The following is a 22,437-nucleotide window of genomic DNA, read 5'->3' on the forward strand; positions in this document are numbered from 1 at the left end:
TACCTTAATAAAACACTATTTGCACAATAAGACTGGGATATATTTTTCAGTGCACTCCATTCCATGTTCACTACATTCTTTTGCCTCTGTTTGTCCATGTGGTGTACGTGATAGCACTGTGTTGATCCTGCAGCATCATATTAATGTTGCTGCAGGACTACAATTGCACCTGAGCCATCTTGTATTCCATGTATGCTGGTTGTGGTGGGTAAAGATGACGGCGATCAAGAGGCAGCTCCTTGCATTCTAAAGTGACACATTGTGATTTGTGATCTTTACTCTTTAGAAAGTGAAAGTATCAAGAAAATGTCCAAAAGAAAAATGGAGTTAATCTACAAATTCTACTCGGGGCTTTCTTGTGAGCATGATTGGGAGTTCTTGAGTATTTAGAGGATCTTTGGTTACAATGGTGACAGACTTCTCTGCAGCTTCTTGATTACATGTATAAAAGCAAAAGTGCAAAATTGGAAATTATATCTTTGTGAAATATTGAAGAGCAAAAGCAGGACTATTCAAAAAGCTTTATTTGCCGAGAACAATGCAAACAGAACATGTATAATAATAATAAAAATACAGGTTACTTCTTTATACTTAGGACTGCCCTTTTCTGGACCACAGATCTGTGATGTTGTTTGTGAAATCTGTTGGAGCCACTCTGGAGCAAAGTGTGACAAAATGCCAGAAAAGATAACTATCCTCCTTTTCTTCCTTAAAATATGAACATCATTAATGTTTCTGATTTTGTAAATCTCCAAAAGTTGATTCTGTTCAACTGAATGTAGCGTCTCAGCTGACTGCAGGTTTCCCCAATTTTATAAACAGTACATTTGCACAATGACTGAAACTAGCACGACTGAAGGAAATGTTTCTGCCACTGAAAACACTACGTCCAGATGAATACAATCAACTTTTGGGGAATGTTTCTAATTGTTCGACCCCAAACAGTATACCACACATCAATAATATTATTTGAAGATTTGATCTGGATTCTGGATTATTTATCTGACTGAATATAAGCAAATAAAATTTTACAGTCTTAAAACTGTAATTTGTCTAAATTCACAGATTGATTACAGGCTTATCATAAGAGTTTTCTCTAGTGCTGTCCTTCACTGTAAACATGAGATTGTAATAGTTGGTAATAGTGTTAAAGGTCATTGTGTGTTTTAAGATTACACCTGTTAACAATTCTAATCTGTAAAAATACTGAGGTAAAAACACGTTGACGTAAAATTTCTGGAAAATGGTGAAGCCAGCCTGGATTCTCTGAAGCTCTGCAGATAGGCTAGATCCCAGAGTGGTGGGAGATCATGAGCCCTTAGTATGAATGTAGATTCAGTTCAGTGCTGTGTCCAGCAAACATTGCAGCTCCATCTTGTGAGTGTGCTTGTTTCCAGTGGCTGGAGCTGCTGCAGCCTCACGACCAGCATACCTACACACACACACGCACACACACACACGTTTGATTGCCAGCTGCTGACCATATAGGATATGTAGAACAGGACAATGGGTGATTTGTAGTTGAAAGCTGCCTGGAACAATAATTTACAACTCCTTCTCAGGTTGCTCTGTTCACTGTATATCTGAGACTAACTCTGTGTGTTCAATAGGGAAACCTCAATATCAGATTTTCACTATGTAATGATTGTGGCCAAATTAGCTCATAATTATCTTTAGCATGGCATTAAAAAAAGAACAATACTCCCAATAACAATCACCTTTACCCTTGTTTATGGCGTGCTTTTTCCTCTTTTTGGGAGTAAATTAAACACAAAATATGAGTGAAGAACTGTGGAATGTGGCTGTGAGTTTATTCAACATTTAAAAGTCTTCTGTGTGTTTGTGTACTGACATGACCCCTAAATGATGTGTGGGCTCTCACTCCTGCTTACTATAATATCCCTGCTCATGATGCAATTCAATTTGGCCTGGAGATAGCTGTAGCTTAGGTGGTAGGGTGATCCATTTGTCAGTCAAAATGTCAGGGGATCAAACCCTGGATCCTCCATGTCCATGTGCCCAAGTATACTGATAGTGTGTGTGTGTGAATTAGATAAATGTGCAAATAAATAAAAACTGATGACCATGAAGAAAAAGAGAGGTGAGCAGCAGTGTGCCACAAAAGAGTGAAGATCAGAAGGAGTTGCACTGTGTCTTTGTAGATCTAGATAAAGCATATAGGTGTCAAGAGGAAATGTGATACTGTATTAGGAAGTCAGGAGTAGCAGAGAAATATGTGAGGCGAGTGCAGGACATTTATGAGGACAGCAAGACAGTGGTGAGGTGTGTGGTAGAAGATGCAGATGGGTTCAGGGTGGGACTGAGATTAGATCAGGGATTGGCACTGAGCGCCTTCGTTTTTGCATTGGTGATGGACAGGTTGACAGATGAGCTCAGGCAGTATCTCTGTCTACTATGATCTTTGACATTATGGCCTGTAGTGGAAGTAGGTAAAGGGGAACGAGAGTCTGCAATGGCAGAGGTATGCACTGGAGAGAAGAAGGTACATGAAGAACACATGCGTGTGAATTAGAAAGAGACAAGTGCAACAGTGAAGGTGGGTGAGTTTAAATATCTGGGGTCAACCATCCAAAGCAGGTTATAATCCACAAGACTGGTGAAGATAGGAGTGCAGGTGGGGTGCAGTGAATGGAGGCAAGTGTCAGGGGGGATGTATGACAGAAGGATAGCAGTAAGAGTGAAAGGAAATGTTTAAAAGATGGCAGACAGACCTGCTAAGTTTTATAGTTGGGTGGCACTAAAAAAACAAAAACAAAAGGCAGAGCAAAGAGGGGCAGAGTTGAACAGGATTAGAAATGATTATATCAGAGGGACATATCACATATCAGGGATGATATGTGACAGAAGAATGGCAGCACAAATGAAAGGGAAGTTTTACAAGACTGTAGTGAGACCTGTTATGATGTATGGTTTGGAGACAGGGACACAAACAAAAAGACCAGAATGGACTCGATTAGATATATCAGAGGGACAGTTTAGATTGAGGGTTTAAAGACAAAGTTAGAGACGCAAGCATTGTGGTTTAGATAAATGCAGAGGGACAATAGTGAACATATTGGTAATGGACTGGTATACTGCCCTGTCTTCAGTTGCACAGTCAGCTGAAGTCAAACTTACCAGATGGGGCGTGTGTGACCGATGGTGGTGCTGATACGGGGCTTGACATAGTCATAGTAGCCGTGGTTTTTGTGCTCTTCTTGACACCAAACCAAATCTGCATTTGGATAGTGATCAGCCTCTTTTTTCACCAGATCAAAGGGGAATGGTGACAGCTGCCAAAAAAAGAAAGATGCCACAATGTGGTTGGAATGAACACAGTTTCTGCTAATTTTGGTGTGGAAGTCTGTGTGTTGTTGCCTAACAAGGTGCTGTGATTGACCTAAGGCAAACAAATACTGCACACTATAAGGCCATGCTACCATTGTTTTACCTGTACAGCAGTGAAGTATGTGAAGTGTGAAATTGCCTTCAGATTAGACTAAATGAGTCACTCCACAGTCTCAGATTCAGCTTCAGCTTTTTACAGACTTACACTCTGAACAGTTTTACTAAAACACTGATTACCTGCTCGATGCGGACAACAGCGATAGCTTCCTCCATGCCTCTGTTCTTGCGTTCCCGGGTCAGTTCATAGTAAATCTTGCCGGTGCAGAAAATTAGTCTCTTCACCTTCTCAGGGTTGGTGGCTGCATGCCCATTGTCTGGGATTAGACGCTTGAAATGTGTGCCTGCATGACAGAAAGCATAAAAACAGAAGATAACCAAATATTTTGAAAGTTCTTTTGCACTTTTTTTGATCTGCACTCACTTGGGAGCATATCATCAAAGCTGGACTTAACCTCAGGGTGGCGCAACAGAGACTTTGGAGTTAGCACTATGAGCTGCAATTAAAGACAGAGCATAGAACATGTTCATAATTTCAATTGACTCTTATCTTCCATGCTTTGGTATATGTCTCTTACGGGCTTCCTGAAAGGCAGCAGGATCTGTCTGCGGAGAACGTGGAAGTAGTTTGCAGGAGTAGAGCAGTTCACAACAATCCAGTTACAGTCATAAAGCTGATGCATGGCAAAGTCTTCAGACAGTTTCTGCCAACATAATGTGGAGTACAAAAATCAGAAAATACAATACAACATGTAGGTCACATTATCAAAAATTTTAAGTGGAAGATTACAAAGATAAGAAAAGTTTAATCAACCTGAAGACAAAATGCACACAATACAATCATTTAATTCAACAATTCAAGAGAACAGAATTATTTGTTCCAATTACTTGATTTGTTTAGGTACCTAGGTAAATGAATCAAATAAAAAATATGACTCTGACAAAGACAAAAAAGAAGTCCAAATAGTCCTAATGAGTCCAAAGAAAAACTGAAAGATGGTTTTAAGTGTGGCAAAATACAAATCCAACCTGCACTGCATGCTCCACACTGTCTTTAAAATACATGGTTACTGTGATGCCACCCATTGTTTAACAATGCCCTCTTTTGAAGCTTCTAGCTGAACTAAGCCACCATCTTAGTGTTTTAAAAAAGGATGGGCTGATTAAGGACGGATATAACTGAGAAACATATCAACCATGATATAGGCTTACACTGAAGCATGTCAAAAATGCACAAAATGAACATAATGTTATATTATAAAAGACTTAATACTAGCGTAAGGGAATACAGCATAATACAGCTTAAGGAAAAGTGTTTACTCAGGTCATAGATTCTCTAGATAGACAGACTGTTTTTGCAAACAGAGGTCCCCCTGCTGGCCATTAAAAAGAATGCTGATTTAACTTCTGAAATTCCTTCTCTTTTCAAACTTGAAAATCATTTAACTGACAGACTATGATTTATTAATGACATTCTGACACAAACTCACAGGGAAAACATCTGGGTCATCATTGCACATCTGTAGAAATCTTTCAGGGCGTGCAGATGAGTGCTCTGGACCCTGTGACGAAAAAGGGAATGGAAGCAATCCAAATGTGATGAAGTTTTCTTTCCTGTAGTGTATTTAAGGTTTGTTTATATGTGATATAGCAGATCTCAAGTTTATTAGTAACACATAAGGCACTATGTAGCCATAGAAGTCCTTTCATTTGCATCAAAATAATTTTACTACCATGGACAGAATAAACATTTTGTTCCAGTACAACACAAGCTTCACACAGAGACATAAGTGGTTTGTGCTCTGACAATGCAAGTCCATAGAATGGTATTAAGAATATAACAATTCGTAAACTCAAGAAGACATCGATACAAGACAGGTGTTGCATTATAAGGTGGTAATACAATCCCAAAGTCTGATGGTGAGACAAATCAAATTGAGATACATGTGGAATGTGGTAGATTAAATTCTTACCATTCCCTCCATGCCATGAGGAAGCAACAACACTATGCCATTCTGTCTGACCCACTTGGCCTGTCCCGAGCTGATAAACTGATCGATGATGCACTGGGCTGTATTGTGAAAGTCTCCGAACTGGGCCTCCCATAGAACCAGTGAATTGGGACTGGCCATAGCAAAGCCTAATTCAAAACCTGCACACAGGAGAGAAGAATGAAACAGAAGCCTTGGTGTTGAAACATGCCAGCAAATTGAAAAGTGACACTTCAACTGTGAAATACTGTACTTCAGGTACTGTGGGAGAGAGAGATGGCAGAAAATCATGCAAAATGCACCCGATTTTGGTACTTTAGGAGCCTTTATTGTGTTTATGTGACCTACCCAGTACTGCATATTCAGATAGAGAGCTGTTGCACACAGTGTAAGGAGCTTGATCAGGCGAGATATAATTCATTGGGATACACATCCTTTTGTCAGTATTTTGGTCATGAAGAACATGGTGTCGATGGCTGTGAAATATAACCAGAAAAAAATGAGTGGTATGACTGAGTTTGTCTTTTTTTTTAAATTCAGAGATGAGATGCAGGTGAAGAAATTAATACAAGCATACGTCAAAGAGATTTAGATGCAATCACCTCTTGATATTTTATTCTTAGGCAGTGGGCTACATAAATATGTACATAAATAGTAAACCTATTTTTTACCTGAACGTGCCCCTCTCCACATCCTGACCACTGAGACGCACATGGATCCCCTCCTTGAGCAGAGAGCCAAAGGCCATATACTCCGCAAGAGCCCAGTCACACACTCGCTGGCTCACCATATTTGCACGTCCCTTTAGAATACGACTCAACCCTACAACATGAACACCAATGCATAAAATCCAGGTCTAAAACAGCTTGACAGTACATTCAGTGGATCTTCATTTTTGTCACATGAGACGTGAGGGCACCTCCATGTATAGCAAAATCCTCCACTGGGACAGATGCAGCAATGTTGCCAATGTGGCTGAGCGCTTGCTCGCTGATGCCAGTCGAAGGACAGGTCATACTTCTAGGCTGACCCTCCAGTGTGAAAAAGCCTAAATACACAGACACACAAAAGCATTAAAAGCAAGAGGCATGCATGGGATGCCCTTCTTGCCCAAGATTCAAAAATATACTGTGTATTCAGGTGTATTAATTGTATTCTGTCTTAATTTATTTTGTTTAATGTTAATTTATTGACAAAAAAGGGAGTTAAAAAAACAACACACAGAAATGATTTGGCTTCATGAACAACATGTAGTCCTACCGGGCCAGGGTGAGTCAAGCCAGTGCTTGATGTGTAAGATCTTTTCATCTTTGGAGCGAGTGTAAGCTTCCTCACAGATTTTGTCATAACTGGCCACTTCCTCCTGCAAGAGATCAATGCAAGTTGGGCATCTAATGAGAAAAATGGAGTCTTTCTTTTTATCTTCATTGTGATTTTTAATCTACTAACTGATAGCAACAGTATAAGTTCATATAGACTGGAGTTGACTGTCAGTGACAGCTGTCCACATGAGAAATCTATGTGTTACTTGATCAGTCTCAAAGAATTAGCTGAGCTTTTTCTTTCATTATAAAATCCTGACAATGGACTGAGTAAGCTCAAGCTAAATGTGTGATAGTTTAAAACAGCAGCCAAATCAAATCCACTTGGAGGTCAGAATAAGTTATATTGTGTCTTTGTCTACAATTTGCATGCTTCATAACCATTTACAGCACAGGTGTGCAGGTAGCTTTACCTCATATTCTTGAGTTGTGACGACTCCTTCATCAATGAGTTTTTCAACAAATTTCTGCAGGACTCCTTTCTGCTTCTTGATGCGCTTGTACATCAGCGGCTGTGTGAACATAGGCTCGTCTACCTCATTATGACCGTTCCGTCTGTAACACACCTGAGCGAAGAGGCAAATGTTTATGTTTGTTCTGATCACCTATTTGACCTTGTATGCTGACCTTTTATGAAAATTTAGTATGTCAGTACTGACTGGCTCGTTTGATGGCACAGTGCAGTAAAGTGACAGTCCATTTAAATGACACAGCTGATCCCACCATCTATCATTTTTATCAGTCTTTTGACTCTATTATTTTTTCTTCTACTGGCTCATTTCACATCCACACAGTATTGTGTTATCTTCCTTAACTGGAAGATAAGTGAAGTAAATAGACGTAGCTTCTTTTAGCAACCAACTAATCCTTGAGATAGCAACAGGTATTCTAGCCTTTTCTGAACGCACCCTGAGCATGAATATTTCATTCTCCACAATTTCATTATACATGTACAATGATAATAAAGGGCTATTGTGTTCTATTCTTTGTTGTCATTAGGGTATCATCATGCTTCACCTGATTGTAAACTACTACTACCCATTATTCTAAACTCCTCACTTTTACAGTTTTTACCTTGGTTTAATTCATTTGTGTGTGTGTGTGTGTGTGTGTGTGTGTGTGTGTGTGTGTGTGTGTGTGTGTGTGTGTGTGTGTGTGTGTGTGTGTGTGTGTGTGTGTGTGTATCTGTGTTTTTCTAAACTGCTTCTAACAAATGATCCTTTATTGGATTAATCCAAAGTTGGACTGAATTGAATTAAACCGTCACGTTTCTAAGGTCAGGTAGGGCTTAATGCCATTTTTAGATGTTGGAAACATGCTTACTCCTACTTTATGCTTTGTTCAGAGGTTTACTTTCTTTATTTTGGGTTATAGTTAGCAAAAGTGTTTCTTGTTTTCAAAGAATTTTTTCTTAAAAAACAGCAGTTTCAGTCAGGGTCATTTTACTTGGTGGTTAACAAAAACAGTTATAATAACGAACATATTTACCAGGTCTACAACGACATCTTTATGGAATGTGTTCCTCCATTCAGCTGCAACTTTGCACACATACATCACAGCCTCTGGATTATCTGCGTTAACGTGAAAGATGGGCGCATTGACCACTCGAGCTACATCGGTTGGGTACGGAGATGAACGAGCCACCCTGGGATCTGTCGTAAAACCAATCTATGTGGGCAAGAGTAACACACATGTATATTAAAACCAGTTACAGTTATGACACTGTGCTCATTTTAACTACTGGAACTGCATCCAGCAATTCACACAGTGTTAAATACACAGTATTTTATGGTCAATTCAAGAGTACTTGTAGTGTATATTCAATAATCCACACTTCAGAAGCCTAGTTTTATCCGGGGAAAACTAAGTCAGTTACAAAACCATTAATATTATTATTCAATTCAATTCAATTTTTCATTGAAAATTGAATTGAATTAATATTATTATAACCATAGCTATTTGTTGAAATAGCTGTCCATACCATAAAACTTTGCTTGATAAGTGCTGAAAGAATTTTAAACCTAACAAACTGAACTGAACAGTCCATACCTGGTTATTGACCACCACGTGTATTGTACCATGTGTGGTGTAGGATGGCAGGTCAGACAGGTGGAATGTCTCATACACTATACCCTGACCTGCAAATGCAGCATCGCCATGAAGGAGAATAGACATCACCTGCAAAATGATTCACCAAAATACAAACATATTGGAAAACATCCACAGAGACATTGTCTTCTGTTTATATGGTAAAGAAAAAAATTCAACATACTCTCTTTCCCTCGGTGTCCCCACAGTAGAACTGCTCAGCTTTGGTCTTTCCCTGCACCACTGGATCAACGGCCTCCAGGTGGGAGGGGTTTGCCACAAGAGACAATGTGATGTACTTGTCACTAACCCGGTTCATCCTCCTGTGATACATCCCCAAGTGATATTTCACATCGCCAGAACCCTGAGAGCACAAAGTCAGACGCTGAACCTTTCATCTTTATTTATTTATTTATTCATTTTTATTAAGAACATATGTGCACATGTGCTATTCAATAGACGGACTGCACATTTTTAATATTGCACATAATAATCTGGTGCTTTTATTGATCTATAAAAACATAGTAACATAGCACTTAATGTAATAAATTTATATTTTAGGAAGGTGCTGTGCCACTGCCTGCTCCCCTTTAGATATACCTCTCCATGCTGCAACCATCAGTTTACAGCTAAATTAATATGCTAGAGTTAAATACATGTGGCAGGTCACATATATTATTAATTGCATGGCATACTGACATTGGCTTTTTAGCTTGTTCTTAACAGCTAACCTAACCAGCGCACTTGTGTAATCATGCGGTGGCTGAGAGCTGCTGAACAGGTGTCTTACTTTGTTTTTTTCTCACAAAGGTTTTGATTGCACTTTTGATTTTGATTACATAACATTTTCTTAATAACAGCTATCTTTCACCTCTCCTGGGTTTACAGTTAGTACCACCTCTTTGCTGTCTCTGTGTGACAGACAGGGAGCACTACTAATTTGGACCCCACTTTTAACTGGACCCAATCATGGTTACTATCGTTACCTTCAGGCTGGAAAAAAGAGGCTTTCTCAGCTGAAGAGTGTGAATCATTTATTCATGTGCCTAAACACATTTTCCAAACATCAGTTGTTATCATTAACACAAGCACTGTCATAGTTATATTTTTTGTGTAAATCTGTTCCATTGGTCTTGACTGAATCTAACTAAATAATATTCAAACCTCATCCGCAGCCTCTAACTTAGAGTCAAACTGACAAAAGATTTGCTCCAGCTCCTTCCGGATCACATTTGCCAGCACATTCAGTCTGCCTCTGAAGACACACAAGAGGGATAAAAACACTTCAATGAAGATACAGTTATTCTACCCTTATAACACATTTCTGCACATTCCTAACAGAGATGCAACAGTTTTGAATAGGCTACTAGTGATAAGCTGAAGAGTTTAAATGAATTTGTGACTCTTACTATTAGTGTAGACAATCACCTATGTGAACAAAACAAGGAATGGAACTACAAGTCTCAGCCTTCCTCTGGCTGTAGTTCCCTTCCCGATTCTGCCTTTTGGTTCTCCCTGACTTCCACTTCCAGCACAGCACTTTAAGCTCCTTTGTTGGCCATTCTGAGGGGCCAATGCAGCTCAGTCAGGCTAAACTAGCACCTGAGGAATAGGAGCTGAGAACCAAGTTGAAGCTGTCTTTTTTGTGGTCAGTCTGGTCATTTTGTACTTGAACTTGCCCAGTATGACCAAAAGTCAATACCAACCAGTAAGAGTGGGGATCATTTGTGTAAACTGCTGAAGATGAAGAAACATTTCAGAAGCTTATATATAGTTTTAATTCAGCTCTGGTTTTGGTGCATCAAGACCAACAGAAACAATTCATTTTGGAGGTTGACACCTCAGACTCTGGCGTGGGGGCTTTTCTTTCTCAATATGTGGACACGGTATACTACATCCTTGTACTCTGTGTTTAACACCTACTGAAAAGAACTATGATGTAGGTAGCTGCGAGCTGCTAACTGTCGAGTTACAGAATGTTGCCAAAAGTATTTTCTTGTCTGCCTTTACACATTTATGAACTTGAGTGAAATCCTATTTTTAATCCATAGGGTTTAATATGATGTCTACCCACCCTTTCCAGCTACAGCATAACAGCTTAAACTCTTCTGGGAAGGTTTTCCACAAGGTTTAGTGTGTTTTAAGAATTTTTGACCGTTCTTCCAGAAGTGCATTGTAAGGTCAGACACTGACTTTGCACGAAAAGGCCTGGCTTGCATTCATGCCAAAGGTGTTCTATTGGGTTAAGGTCAGTACTCTGTGTAAGGTCAGTACTCTGTGCGGGTTTGGTGTTCTTCCACACCATGTCTTTATGGAACTTACTTTGCCCAGTGGTATGCAGTCATTTTGGAGCAGGAAAGGGGCACCTTCAAACTATTCCCACAATCCCACAAAGCATAAAATTGTACAAAATATATTAGTAGGCTGAAGCATTAGGAGTTGCATTTTCTGGAAGTGGCTGAGCCCAACTTCTGAAAAACAACGCTCCTCCATGAAGCTTTACACTTGGAACAATGCAGTCAGGCAAATTTTGTTCTCTTGGCAACTGCCAAACCCATGCTTGTCCATTGGATTGCCAGATAGAGAAGCTTGATTCGTCACTTCAGTGAACACATTGTGTGCTTACACCACTGCATTGTTGGTTATTTTACCTTTAAAACCACTCTGACGTATGTATGTAGGGGAGCGTTATCCATGGGATGAACAAGTTTTTTCTTTTTGTCTGAGGGTGTGACTGGGTCTGGAGTGTACTGGGATGTCTGGCTTGGAGAAAATTATCCTAAATTTCTCTGATAAACCTGCTATGGAAGGGATGACAATGTTGTTCCATTTGATATTCTGTTTCTCCCTAGTTGGTTCCTGACCTTCTTTCCTGTGCATCTTCGCTGATTTGATGAAAGCCCAATTGAGATAACCCTGTTTTAAGAGCTTTCTTTACATGTGTGTGTTTCCTTTCTTTCCCTTCTGCCTCATAGGAAATGTGTTCTGCCTGGTGTTGCAAGGTCCTGATTACCCCAAGAATCTAGATTACCCACACTAAAAAACAAGATCAATCAAACCCTCAAGGAACTCACAACAAGACCCTGCAAGAATTTAGAAGAGGAACTTGTAACACTTCCATCTTACTGCATTTGAGAGGTTTTGCACTGGAATTTTGTTGTTGCCCACCAAATTTCTGCTTTAGTACTGTATCATGCCAAAAGAGCACTTTGCTCTCAGACTGCTGGTTTATTTGTGATTCCTATAGGGTACTCAAAAGTAGAATGGGAAGCAGAGCCTTGAGTTTTCAGGTCTCTCTTCTGTGGAATAAGCTCCGAGATTGGATTTGGGCGACAGACACCCTCTCTACTTTTAGGCTTAAAACTTTCCTTTTGAACACAGCATATAATTTGGGCTGGATCTTCCCTTAGTCACCCTGCAAAAGGCCTAGGATACTAGGAGTTCCCCATGAAACACTAAATGTTTCTTCTTCACTCACCTTTTTGCACTCACTATGTGTTTTTACACCACTCCGCATTTAATTAGTTATTATTAATCTCTGGCTCTCTTCCACAGCATATGTTTTTCCAATCTCACTCCCAAACAGTTGTGGCAAATGGCTGCCCCTTACCTAGCCTGGTTCTGCCAGAGATTTCTTTCTGTTAAAAAGGAGTTTTTCCTTATCACTGTTGCCAAAATGTTTACTCATAGAGGGTCATCTGATTGTTGGGGTTTTCTCTAGTTCCTTTATATTACTGTTGGGTCTTTATCTTACAATATAAAGTGCCTTGAGGCAGCTGTTTTTGTGATTTGTTGCGATATAAATAAAATTGAATTGAACAAGAACTGAATTTGATAGTCATCGATATGCTGTCTCCCTCTATGCAGACTTTTCTTGAGAACTCCTGCCGGAAAAATGTCCTGTCCAATAGCTCATCTGTCTGGTATTTATTCTAATAATTCTGTAAATAAACCTTCTATAACTTTTGTCAGTGATATGAGTTTGTTCCTTGATCCTTGATACTGTACAATCCTACTCTGACATGTTAAGGCAATAGGAAAAAATCATAACCATGGTACCTGTGTGGCATTCCCATGATTACAGTCTCCACTCCACCCTGACTGGACTTGTCAATGATGGTCTTCAGGGCTGGGATGAGCGACTCACAGCCTTCCAGACCAAAGCGCTTCTCTGAAGACCACTTCCTTTGGAGAAATTCCTCAAACCTGCAAAAAGTTGGTTGTGGTGTTTCACACTGTGGCTTGGAACTTTATACTTCCATCAGACTCATAAAGGCCTTTTAAATTTGTAGTTATTTGTTGAGGCATACTACGACTGTGAAGAACGACAGACACACCTGGTTGACTGGATCATTCTGGCCAGTAGGGTCCTCTTCTCCTCCAGAGTGCATTGCATGACTCCTGGGGTCTCAAACTTCTGTCTGATCCATTGGCACTGTTCCATGTCATTAATAAACATAAACTCTACACCAATATGTTGACAGTAGGCTCTCTAAGAGACAGAAAAAAGTTAAGTTTGTATTAGCTGGGATGAAACAGAGTTTCCTGTTACAACTTTTCTTGGCTGTTGGTATCTGCTGATATAGATACCCATAACCAAGGTTAATACATTGGTTATGGGTATCTATATCACCAGATACCCACAAAGACATTGGAAATCAAACAATTTGGATCATCACATTCTGTGTTTAAAAAAAATGCATTTATATATATGATCTTTACCTCAAGGCGGCATATGATCTCTCTAAGAGGCAGAGCACTTTCATTCCCACCAATGAAGGTGGTAGTGGGAAGCCGGAACACTTTATCTAAGTCACTTTCAGCCAGCCCATAAATACCTGCAGTGTAAACAATGAAATTAAAAATGTCTTTCAGCCCATCATTGAACAATATATGTAGACTGTGAAATTGATAGGACAAAATCAAATGGCAACTTCTGGGACAGAAAAATGAGGCAGACAAACAATGGTACAGTCGACAGAAAACGTATGTATCATGTTAGTGTTTCTCACATTTTAACAATACAGCCCATCCAAGATATAGTATGAGTGAGTGAAATTGTTATTAGCCTGTTACTCAGAACTGTGTATGTAGCAGAAGCACCTGTACAGTCTATAAATGCAGTTTCCTAACCAAGCTTCCACCCTCTGGCCCAAATGTAACACTTTTGGCTTCAAAAGACCAATAATGCAGCAGCTAAAACCCTAAGGTTGAAGACTCTGCATGAAGAGTTGTTAGTTGAACAATAGTTACACATAACGTTTAGTGATCTTATTAGTTTGGGTAATTTTTTAATCGTTTCACTTTGTTCAATCAATTTTGTATGTTTTTTTTCTTACATCCTATGTCTTATGAAGTACACAGCATTTGAATTCCCTAACTCAAAAGTTCAGGATAAAGCCACTTGTCACGCCTTTAAATTGCTTATTATCTCTGGCATTTTGACTATCATAACAAAGTAAATTAAATTAATTCACAAAGAAACATCAATGAAATCTTTTTCATTAAGTGGCTATGATAATTTTTCTTTGACTAAAAAAATGCTTAAGTAAGTTTTGCAAAGATCTTTATCTTTACCCTGTGTGAATCCATTTGAACTTAAACCCCTGACTATAATATCTGCATTGAGCTGTAGGCTACAGGGATTTGATAATAATGTGTATGTGTTAGTCCCTGTAGGGAAATTACTCCTCTGCATTTAACCCAGTCACCCAGGGAAGCAGTGGGCAGCCACCAGTGCAGCACCCGGGGAGCAGTGTGTAGGGACCCTTTGCTCAGGGGTACCTCAGGGTAGCCGTTCAGTGGATTTGAAACCCCGACCTTCCAATCGTGGGGTAACCACTTTACCTACTGAACTAGCCCTGCCCGCATGATTTAGAAATGATAGACTGTGATATAATATGTACTTCCAATCTGATCAAGATGATTCCATTATTTCCCATTATGCAGTTTTCTTGACATAATCTCAGAAGCAGCGAAAGCAGTTTGATCTTTGTGGATTAAACTGGTCAAGTCTTCCTTTAAGGAACGTTTTAGCTTAAAATCTCAAATCTCTCTTTCTATCCTTTAATTCCTCAAGGGGCCAAAGCTTTTACAGCAGCTGCAGAATCAAATCTCAACTGATTACATTCTCAAAATGACAGAGCTTTCTTTATCAAAACCCAGAGGCTCTGAATTAACTTGCCAAACAAGGTCAGGCAAGTCACCCCTTAATACCAGCATCCATGGTTTAAACTCCTGAACCATGGTCATTATGTAATATTAACTTTTCATTTAGATTGGTTTTATGGATTTGTAATTTCCTAATAACTTCCCTGGAAAGAAATAGATAACCTGTCATAAATACACAACTGTTATTTTTAATGCTTTTTCCTTTCCTTTTTTTTTTAAAGCTCCAATCTATAATCACAGAAACCACACATAATGAGAAGCAATGTACTTAAAGCTGAAGGTAGGTTAAGTTTACTGGTCAAATGGTGCGCCAATATAGAGAGGAGACACAGTCTAAGACATCACAGAGTGGCTTGTGTTTATCTAAGCATGCAATGTCCTGGTCGTACCAAACCGTGATAGGACAACACTAGAGAGACAAGGGGCAGGGCAACTTGTTGTGTCTATGTCTGTTTGTACATCTCTGTCAGCAAATTAGTGCAGAGTGCTCTGCTTATCATGGGGGATCCAATACATCTGAGTCAGCATGTTACACAGGAGATCTTTAGACTTCTCTGCCTTTCTGAAATTCCTCACACATAAAAACCTAGACTTGTTTTCTTTGATGATATAACTTAATCAAGTAGTTTCTGCCTGTAATCTAATCATAATAAAATTTTATTGAAGCACACTTAGATAAGCCTGTAAAAGTCCTGCTTGAACTCATTGGCCACTGAGCAAAGGTTGTCAGGAACCAACAACCACACCTTCTTTCATGGATGACTTGCCACATGAAAGTTATTATTAGTTATAGTTATTTATAATATCTAAGAAGTATGTTTTATTTCAAATGCACATGCACTGACACTCACGTTTTCTCTCTGACAAGACACACACACAATGGGTGGGCATGTGATAGTAAATAAAAGAGGTGGGAGGCTAAAAGATAAGAAAGCAGGGTTGCCACATTGATAAAGAAAACAACTGAAAGGGCAAATGGGCCAGTGAAGGTACATAAGGAGTGGAGCAGTGATAAAAGAAAGAACAAAAAAACAAAACCAGTGGGACAAATATAGACATCAAATATATCATGACATAAAGGATCAAAGTACAAAAATAACAGGAAAAGAAAAGCCAGAGGAAAAAAAGAAAAAATGAATAAACATGCAATAGGATTATTGTTCTCACCGACATTCTGGAAACCAATAGTACAGGGGGCATCGTCAAAGTCTACACAACTGATGTCCAGGGGGTCCAGCTTGGCTATGTGATGCCCTCTTACCTACGCAGAAGGGAATATGGCTAAATGCATCGATTATTGATACTGAAACTGTCCATTACTGTTTTTGGTCCCCTGGGAAAACTGGAATTATAAGGGTTATATGTCAGCTATCTCATTCATTAACTTTTTTTTGTATTTCTATGTGTATTCTTCCCCACTTATTTATCAATTATTTTTTATTCTGAACATAAATAAGTACACAAATGAATATGTTTATAAATAAAAGATTAATAATACTGTAAATTGAAATGACACAGACAAAAAGTACTGAACACATGAAGAAAGGGAGGTGCAAAAACCAATGGAAAGTCATGACACCAGCAGAAACTTATCAATAATTAGAAAGTTTCTTGAAGATGTTTCACGTCTCATCAGAGAAGCTTCTTCAGTTCTAAGAGCAACTGGTGGAGAGTCCCAGATTTTAAGGCCTATGGGAATGTCCTCCAAGAGAGTCATGGACCCCCTACTGATCCTCTACCTAATCACACGAGCTAAGGTGTGAAAACGGGTGTGGGTCACAATCAGCCAAAGCTTCGGGTGAAACCACAGTGAAACCTAGCCCCACCCTATCAAGTGATTTCCTAAGGTCAAATGGCCCAGGATGTGAGTGGGCGTTAAGGAGTCTGGGGAAGACTCTTCTGAGTTTCTCTGATAAACCTGCTACATAGGGGATGACAATATTGTTGTGTTTGTCTTTCTGATCCTCCCTAGTTGGTGTCTGATCTCCTTTTCTGTGCATCTTCGCTGACTTGATGAAAGCCCAATTAGGATAACCACATGTTTTAAGAGCTTCCTTTACATGTGTGTGTTCCCTCTTTTTCCCTTCAGGCTTAGAGGGAAAAATTGCAAATAGCAAATACATTTCAATTCAAAACTTTTTCCTTGTGTCATTTCTCATTAATACACATAATTTATGGGCGTCTATGGCTTGATTTATTTGCATGTGTGGACTGGATGGGTTGTTACTGACATCTGGTGAGAATATCATGCCAATAGCACCTTTAAAAATATAGGGACAAACATACACAGGTCCTGTGTACATTTGTGTCATTTTACAACACAGCAGCTCACCATTCTGATGATTTTCTAATACAATTTCCAACCCAAAGGCAGAAATTGTCTCTTTATATCCCATTATCAACTCAGACTTATATGAACAATGGTCGAATAATGCATAATGTATTGGTGAAGTTATGATTGTTGTTAACGGCAAAAGGAACCAAAGCAGAATTACTTTTAGTGTACCGTATCAGAGTAAAACACCAGACTGAAACTTGTTAATCTTTTGTTTTTTCCTTAACGATTAAACTGAAAAAGCTTACTTTAAGTTTGCTTCCTTATCATTTCACCTCAGATTTTCTTGGAGTTATAGCAGAGAACAGGTGATATATGTGAAGTGGGTTTTACCATCTTTGCATTTTGTAACACAGTCAGTGTCACTCCCAGAAACTAAAATGAAGCAAAACCCCAACTCTACAATAATGAGAGACAAAACATTTTCTGTGTGGTTGCAGTTAACCTGGTATGCTCGAATAAGTGAGTGTACAGCTAGATGATCCTCCACCAGCTTCTCCACACTGGGTTGAGTCCCCACCAGTGCCTGGGCACTGGGCAGTCTTTCTGGAGTCATACTGGGGGGTGGTGGGCTCTGATAGGCTGCACCAGGCGGAGCCCCAGCACTGGCATTACGGAAAAACACATCCCAGGACTGCATGGAGAAAGAAAGACACAGTTTACTCAGCAATATGGTGTGTCACATAAATTAATAGCATGTCACCAATGTAGTTAGGTTAAACAGTGATTATTAAGCAAGGCTCAAGTCAAGTCACTGTTATCTATAGAGCACATCTGAAGACAGCTGAAATTGACTTTTCAGTGGGAAAGGACGGTTAGCATTCATTATTACACCCAAGTGTGTGCGTACATTGTTGTGCTAATCCATTTTATGTACTAAACATTTTGATTATATATAGCACTGATTAGAACTTGTTTTGCAGGTCCTAAGTCTATAAATGCATATGCAAAAAAGTATACTTTTCCCCAATTGTAGAAACATATACTTTAGACCACATGCAAGAAAAATTAGTCCGAATTTGATATAAAAGTCATGAAATTATTTTCACAGCATTTCTTATTTCATACATTATACATTTTACAACATATCTTAGTTTTTCTTCTATTCCTTATTTTAGAAATGTGACCAACAGACCCACATTTTCTCTATTTCTCTAAAGCGTTGTCATTCTTCTTAAGTAGTGTCTAATTGTCATATCTTATAACTTGAGGTTCAAACCCCAACTACATGCAAATAATGAAACATGGAAATGTGTACAGTGCCATGACTTTGTATTGATTTTTTTTATTATTTCATCAAACTCATTTAAATATCAGATTAAGTTAACATAACTTACCACAAAATATAGTTTTTAAATAATTATTTAAATTATTAAGGGAAACAGAAAAATCAATCTTAGTGGGCCCTATGTGGAAAAAACTGGTTGTGACACCATCGGCAGCAAGAAATGTAATTAAGCATTTGCCACATGAGGCAAGATTTACAAAAATCAGCATAGGTAAAATGAAAACACATAACTTTTAGAAAGCAAGTTACTCATACTCCTGTAGAGATTAAGAATGAATTGTACCTCAAGTTTATATCCGTTTGAGGGCAGGCAAGTGACTACTTTTGGCAATTTAGGCAAGTCATTACATTACAAGCTTTTCACCATGTACCTAGTGCATAGCGTACAGTGATTCCCCTAGGCTGACTAGGGGAATCCACATTTTATTTATCAGTGTAAGCATTTTGGTTGCTGCTATACTTTTTTTGGAGGAGAGTCAGAGAGGAAAGCAAGGGTACAGTACCATGTAAGTCTACCAAACAAGTTCAGAAACTATGGCTCCAGCCCCGCATATCTGCTTATTAGTGTTATGTAACTACAATTGTACCGACCAAAATGGAAGCACAAACTTCTGGATAATCTGTACCTTACTGCAGAACCAAATTAGATGCAGTAAGGCCTAGCAGACAGCTATAGGCTACAACTACCTCACACTTGTCTTTCAACTGCCAATGTTGCTAATGGTAAACCTTTATCCAAATGGATGAGTTATAAAACAAAAACTCAGCTGCCCACTTAAACATGGAATTCTATGTGAACTGTGTAATTTATGCAGGCAGCTTCAAGTTGCCACTCCATGAACTACAGTTTTTTGCATTTCATCGTTTAGACTGGAGACATAGTGCATAGTCTCGTAGCGTGTGACGTCTAAGTGAGAATAGCCTAAGTGAGAATAGTGCAGGCAGTTGTCTATTGCATTTATACTGAGTGTGTCATAAGTCCTTTACACTCTATTCAGGCAGCTCCATCACCTAAATTCCAGTATTTCCACTAATAATGTATCTTCAGTGGATTGTCACTGTGCAACATGTCAAGAAGTACAGATGTGGACAATTTTGTGTCTCGATGTTCATGTGTGGAAATTTGGTATTTTCAAGTTTTAGTAAAATTGTCAAACTTTCTTTCTTTCTTTCTTTACATGTGTATTTAGTGGTCAATATGTACTTATTTATTATTATTTTCCATTTTTCGACCCCCCTCCAGCCACCACCAACATCCCCATTTATTTTGAAAATCTGTTTCTGTTTATCTTTTTAAATTTCATCATAAATGTATTCTCCTTTATACAAATTTAAACACTGTGTCATAGTCACCTTTTCAGTTATTGGTTAATCACCATCAAACTTTGGTCCCACACCAGGCAACCTAATACCTGTTTATTAATTACCAATAATGACTGGGTTGAAATATGCGTTGATTTATGTGGAGGCTGCATTTTATGTCTGTAATTGATGGAGGTGGAGTTATTTTTCCCTGTTATATATTCATTATTAGGTCATCTCTGCCGACCAAAACACTTGGTTGGTTTTACATGCAGTTTCATATTTTAAACATATATAACTGCAGAAATGACAACAACATCAAACACAGAATTAAAGGTGGATGTGCTGTACCTTATGCACACTCTTTGGATTCTCTAGCCATGAGTAGTACATCTCCTCCACATAGTTAGAGCTGGTGCCATTGAGAAAGGGTTCACTAGCTAGAGGTGTGTTCAGGTGCCTTGTGGGCTGAGATCTCCTTAAGCCCTGTTTAACTGCCAATGATAGAGGCTTTGATAGGCTCTGGGTCATTTGTACAGCCGTTAAAGGCCAACGCCTTACAGCCGTAGTCCTTAAGCAGTGCATAGCGGCAGATGAGTCACAGTTCTGCAGGATCACTCTCCTGGACAAGGAGATCCTACAGGCTAATCAGGAGCTGCCCCTCTTCAAATCCGTCTGGCTTGCTGAACCGGAGAGATTGGCTTATCTGCAGACACTGCCCCTTCTCTTCTCCCAACTGCCCAATGGATCCTGCAGATTCCAGATATAGATTTTGTAATTGAGCAAACCTAATAAGGCTAATATTAAATATATTTTTGTGAAAAAACACATGGTAAGGCCAAAACAATGTTTTATTCAGTTTCTCAGTACTTGTGAATTTGTGTCCTGTATGTGAAGAAGTGCTAGTTGTAAATTAAGGTATGCATTTTGCACCAGAACTGATACTTACAATACATTTTCATACCAAAAGTCTTTTTTTTTCCTTTCTTTTTTCCCTTTCATACCAAAATTCTGAAAATGTGATAGGTGCCGTAGGCAGCATATGGACTGAGGCCTCAGTTATTTCAGAAATGACAGGGGAAGGAGTCCTAGTCTATCATTACATGCTAAAGAAGCAGAAGGTTGCTAACAAGCACAGAAAAGTGGCTAACAACTTGTGATTTGCTTACCCCTGAATCTTGGTATTACCAATATTTAAAAGGTGAACAACAAGAAGTACTTTTGCAACCAGGCCCCTGCTCACCAAGATGTGCCCCATGTTTATACTGTCTATGACTTAATTATAAGTTTTAAGACTCAGCATTTAGCTATTACATTCATGGTTTAGATTTAGATATGGTTTTCAATATTATAATTTATAGTCTCTAGGGACACCATTCACCCACTATATACACATGCGCCTATTAAATGTAGGCCAAACGCTAACTGTCGAAAAATGTTGCAGTTTATTTCAGCAAGCAACAAAGCAGATCGAAAATAATAGCTTTTACTGTTAAAGACACCTCAGTAGTTTGTAAAACCTGGACTTTAACCTTTAGCAGACTTTACTGAAAAGGAGGATGTATGTTTTTTGGTGTATTTCTAGTCATTACTTTTCAGCATTTTGTGGCGCTCTAATCGAATGTTTCTATGAGCACAAGCAGTAAGACAACACAGAGGAATTTAGTTATGAAAACCCACAAAGAATAACGCCGGTGCGGGTTAACAACACATCTAACGGGTCTTTCCAGGAAAAAAGAATCTTAGTAAAATGAAGTTCACTGGGGCACGGCATAAAGCCTGAAGCACAGACAAAAAGACTTGTAACCTTAAAATCTGCATAAAATAAATACAATACCGAAAACAAAGCAAGAACACTTCAAAAACCGTACCATCACGTATGGGGCCCCTACGAAGCATTAATCGGGTTCAAAGTAAAGTTTCTCGTTAAATAAAGCTTTTAGGATAACACTTCATTTGCATCGACTTTGTTACCTTTACCGCGGTCTCGTAGGTGCTTTCGACGCCTTCCCCGGAGCCTTCCGTGTCGTAAATGAGTGGAAGTCAGAGGTCCTGTCGTAGACGAAAGTCTGTGTGCGCGTGTGTGTCGCGCGCGCGAGCGCTGTCTTGTCCCCGGTGCTGAAAAGCGTCCCGGTAGTGATATTACTTGTTTAAGTAAGCAACAAAGAAAACTTTTTCGTTCTCTGGTGTTCTGAACTGAATGCAGGGTTAGTTTTGTCTGTTCAACTCAAATGATATGCATGTTTAAAATGCGCCTAATGTGGGCAGAGATGTAATGAATGGATAACTACATCTGGAATGTAGTCACATTTAAACAAAACCAAATAAGATTTTTTTGTGGTGTTTTTTTATTACATAGAAATATATATTTTTCTGATTACAGAAAATTTCATTACTGATTAAACCGCACGAGTACACACACAAACACTCAAGAGATGATATAAACTCTAAGAAAAAAAGAGGTGTTAAAAGTTATGTGTTGGTGTAGAGGGCTGATACCATCACCGGTTGAGTCTATTGGGGTCACAATGTTGT

The 22,437-nt window shown here is 39.0% G+C and overlaps 1 protein-coding gene across 3 annotated transcripts; it reads right to left on the reverse strand.

Annotated features, from left to right (window-relative positions):
• Positions 1–170: 170 nt before the first annotated feature.
• Positions 171–21,915, reverse strand: ogdhb (oxoglutarate dehydrogenase b). 3 transcript variants are annotated; one of them, XM_031732990.2, is made up of 23 exons: positions 21,877–21,915; positions 20,254–20,652; positions 17,758–17,946; positions 16,145–16,238; positions 13,529–13,644; positions 13,144–13,298; positions 12,866–13,012; positions 9,971–10,061; positions 8,991–9,170; positions 8,768–8,896; positions 8,207–8,386; positions 7,132–7,284; positions 6,657–6,759; positions 6,316–6,444; positions 6,068–6,218; positions 5,745–5,872; positions 5,379–5,557; positions 4,896–4,967; positions 3,984–4,109; positions 3,830–3,902; positions 3,586–3,749; positions 3,139–3,293; positions 171–1,432 (listed from the first exon to the last, which is right to left on the reverse strand). In XM_031732990.2, the coding sequence occupies exons 2-23, from the start codon at positions 20,485–20,487 to the stop codon at positions 1,336–1,338; spliced, it is 3,045 nt and encodes a 1,014-aa protein (XP_031588850.1). In that variant the 5' UTR covers positions 20,488–20,652; positions 21,877–21,915; the 3' UTR covers positions 171–1,335. The 3 variants fall into 3 exon arrangements, with proteins under 3 accessions (XP_031588850.1, XP_039471105.1, XP_039471104.1); XM_039615170.1 differs by lacking the exons at positions 171–1,432; positions 3,139–3,293; positions 3,830–3,902 and having other exon boundaries at positions 3,592–3,749; XM_039615171.1 differs by lacking the exons at positions 9,971–10,061; positions 13,144–13,298; positions 13,529–13,644; ... (2 more) ...; positions 20,254–20,652; positions 21,877–21,915 and having other exon boundaries at positions 12,866–12,910.
• Positions 21,916–22,437: the final 522 nt, after the last annotated feature.

The sequence above is a fragment of the Oreochromis aureus genome, linkage group 7 (assembly GCF_013358895.1).
Source record: "Oreochromis aureus strain Israel breed Guangdong linkage group 7, ZZ_aureus, whole genome shotgun sequence".
Classification (NCBI taxonomy): Eukaryota; Metazoa; Chordata; class Actinopteri; order Cichliformes; family Cichlidae; genus Oreochromis; species Oreochromis aureus.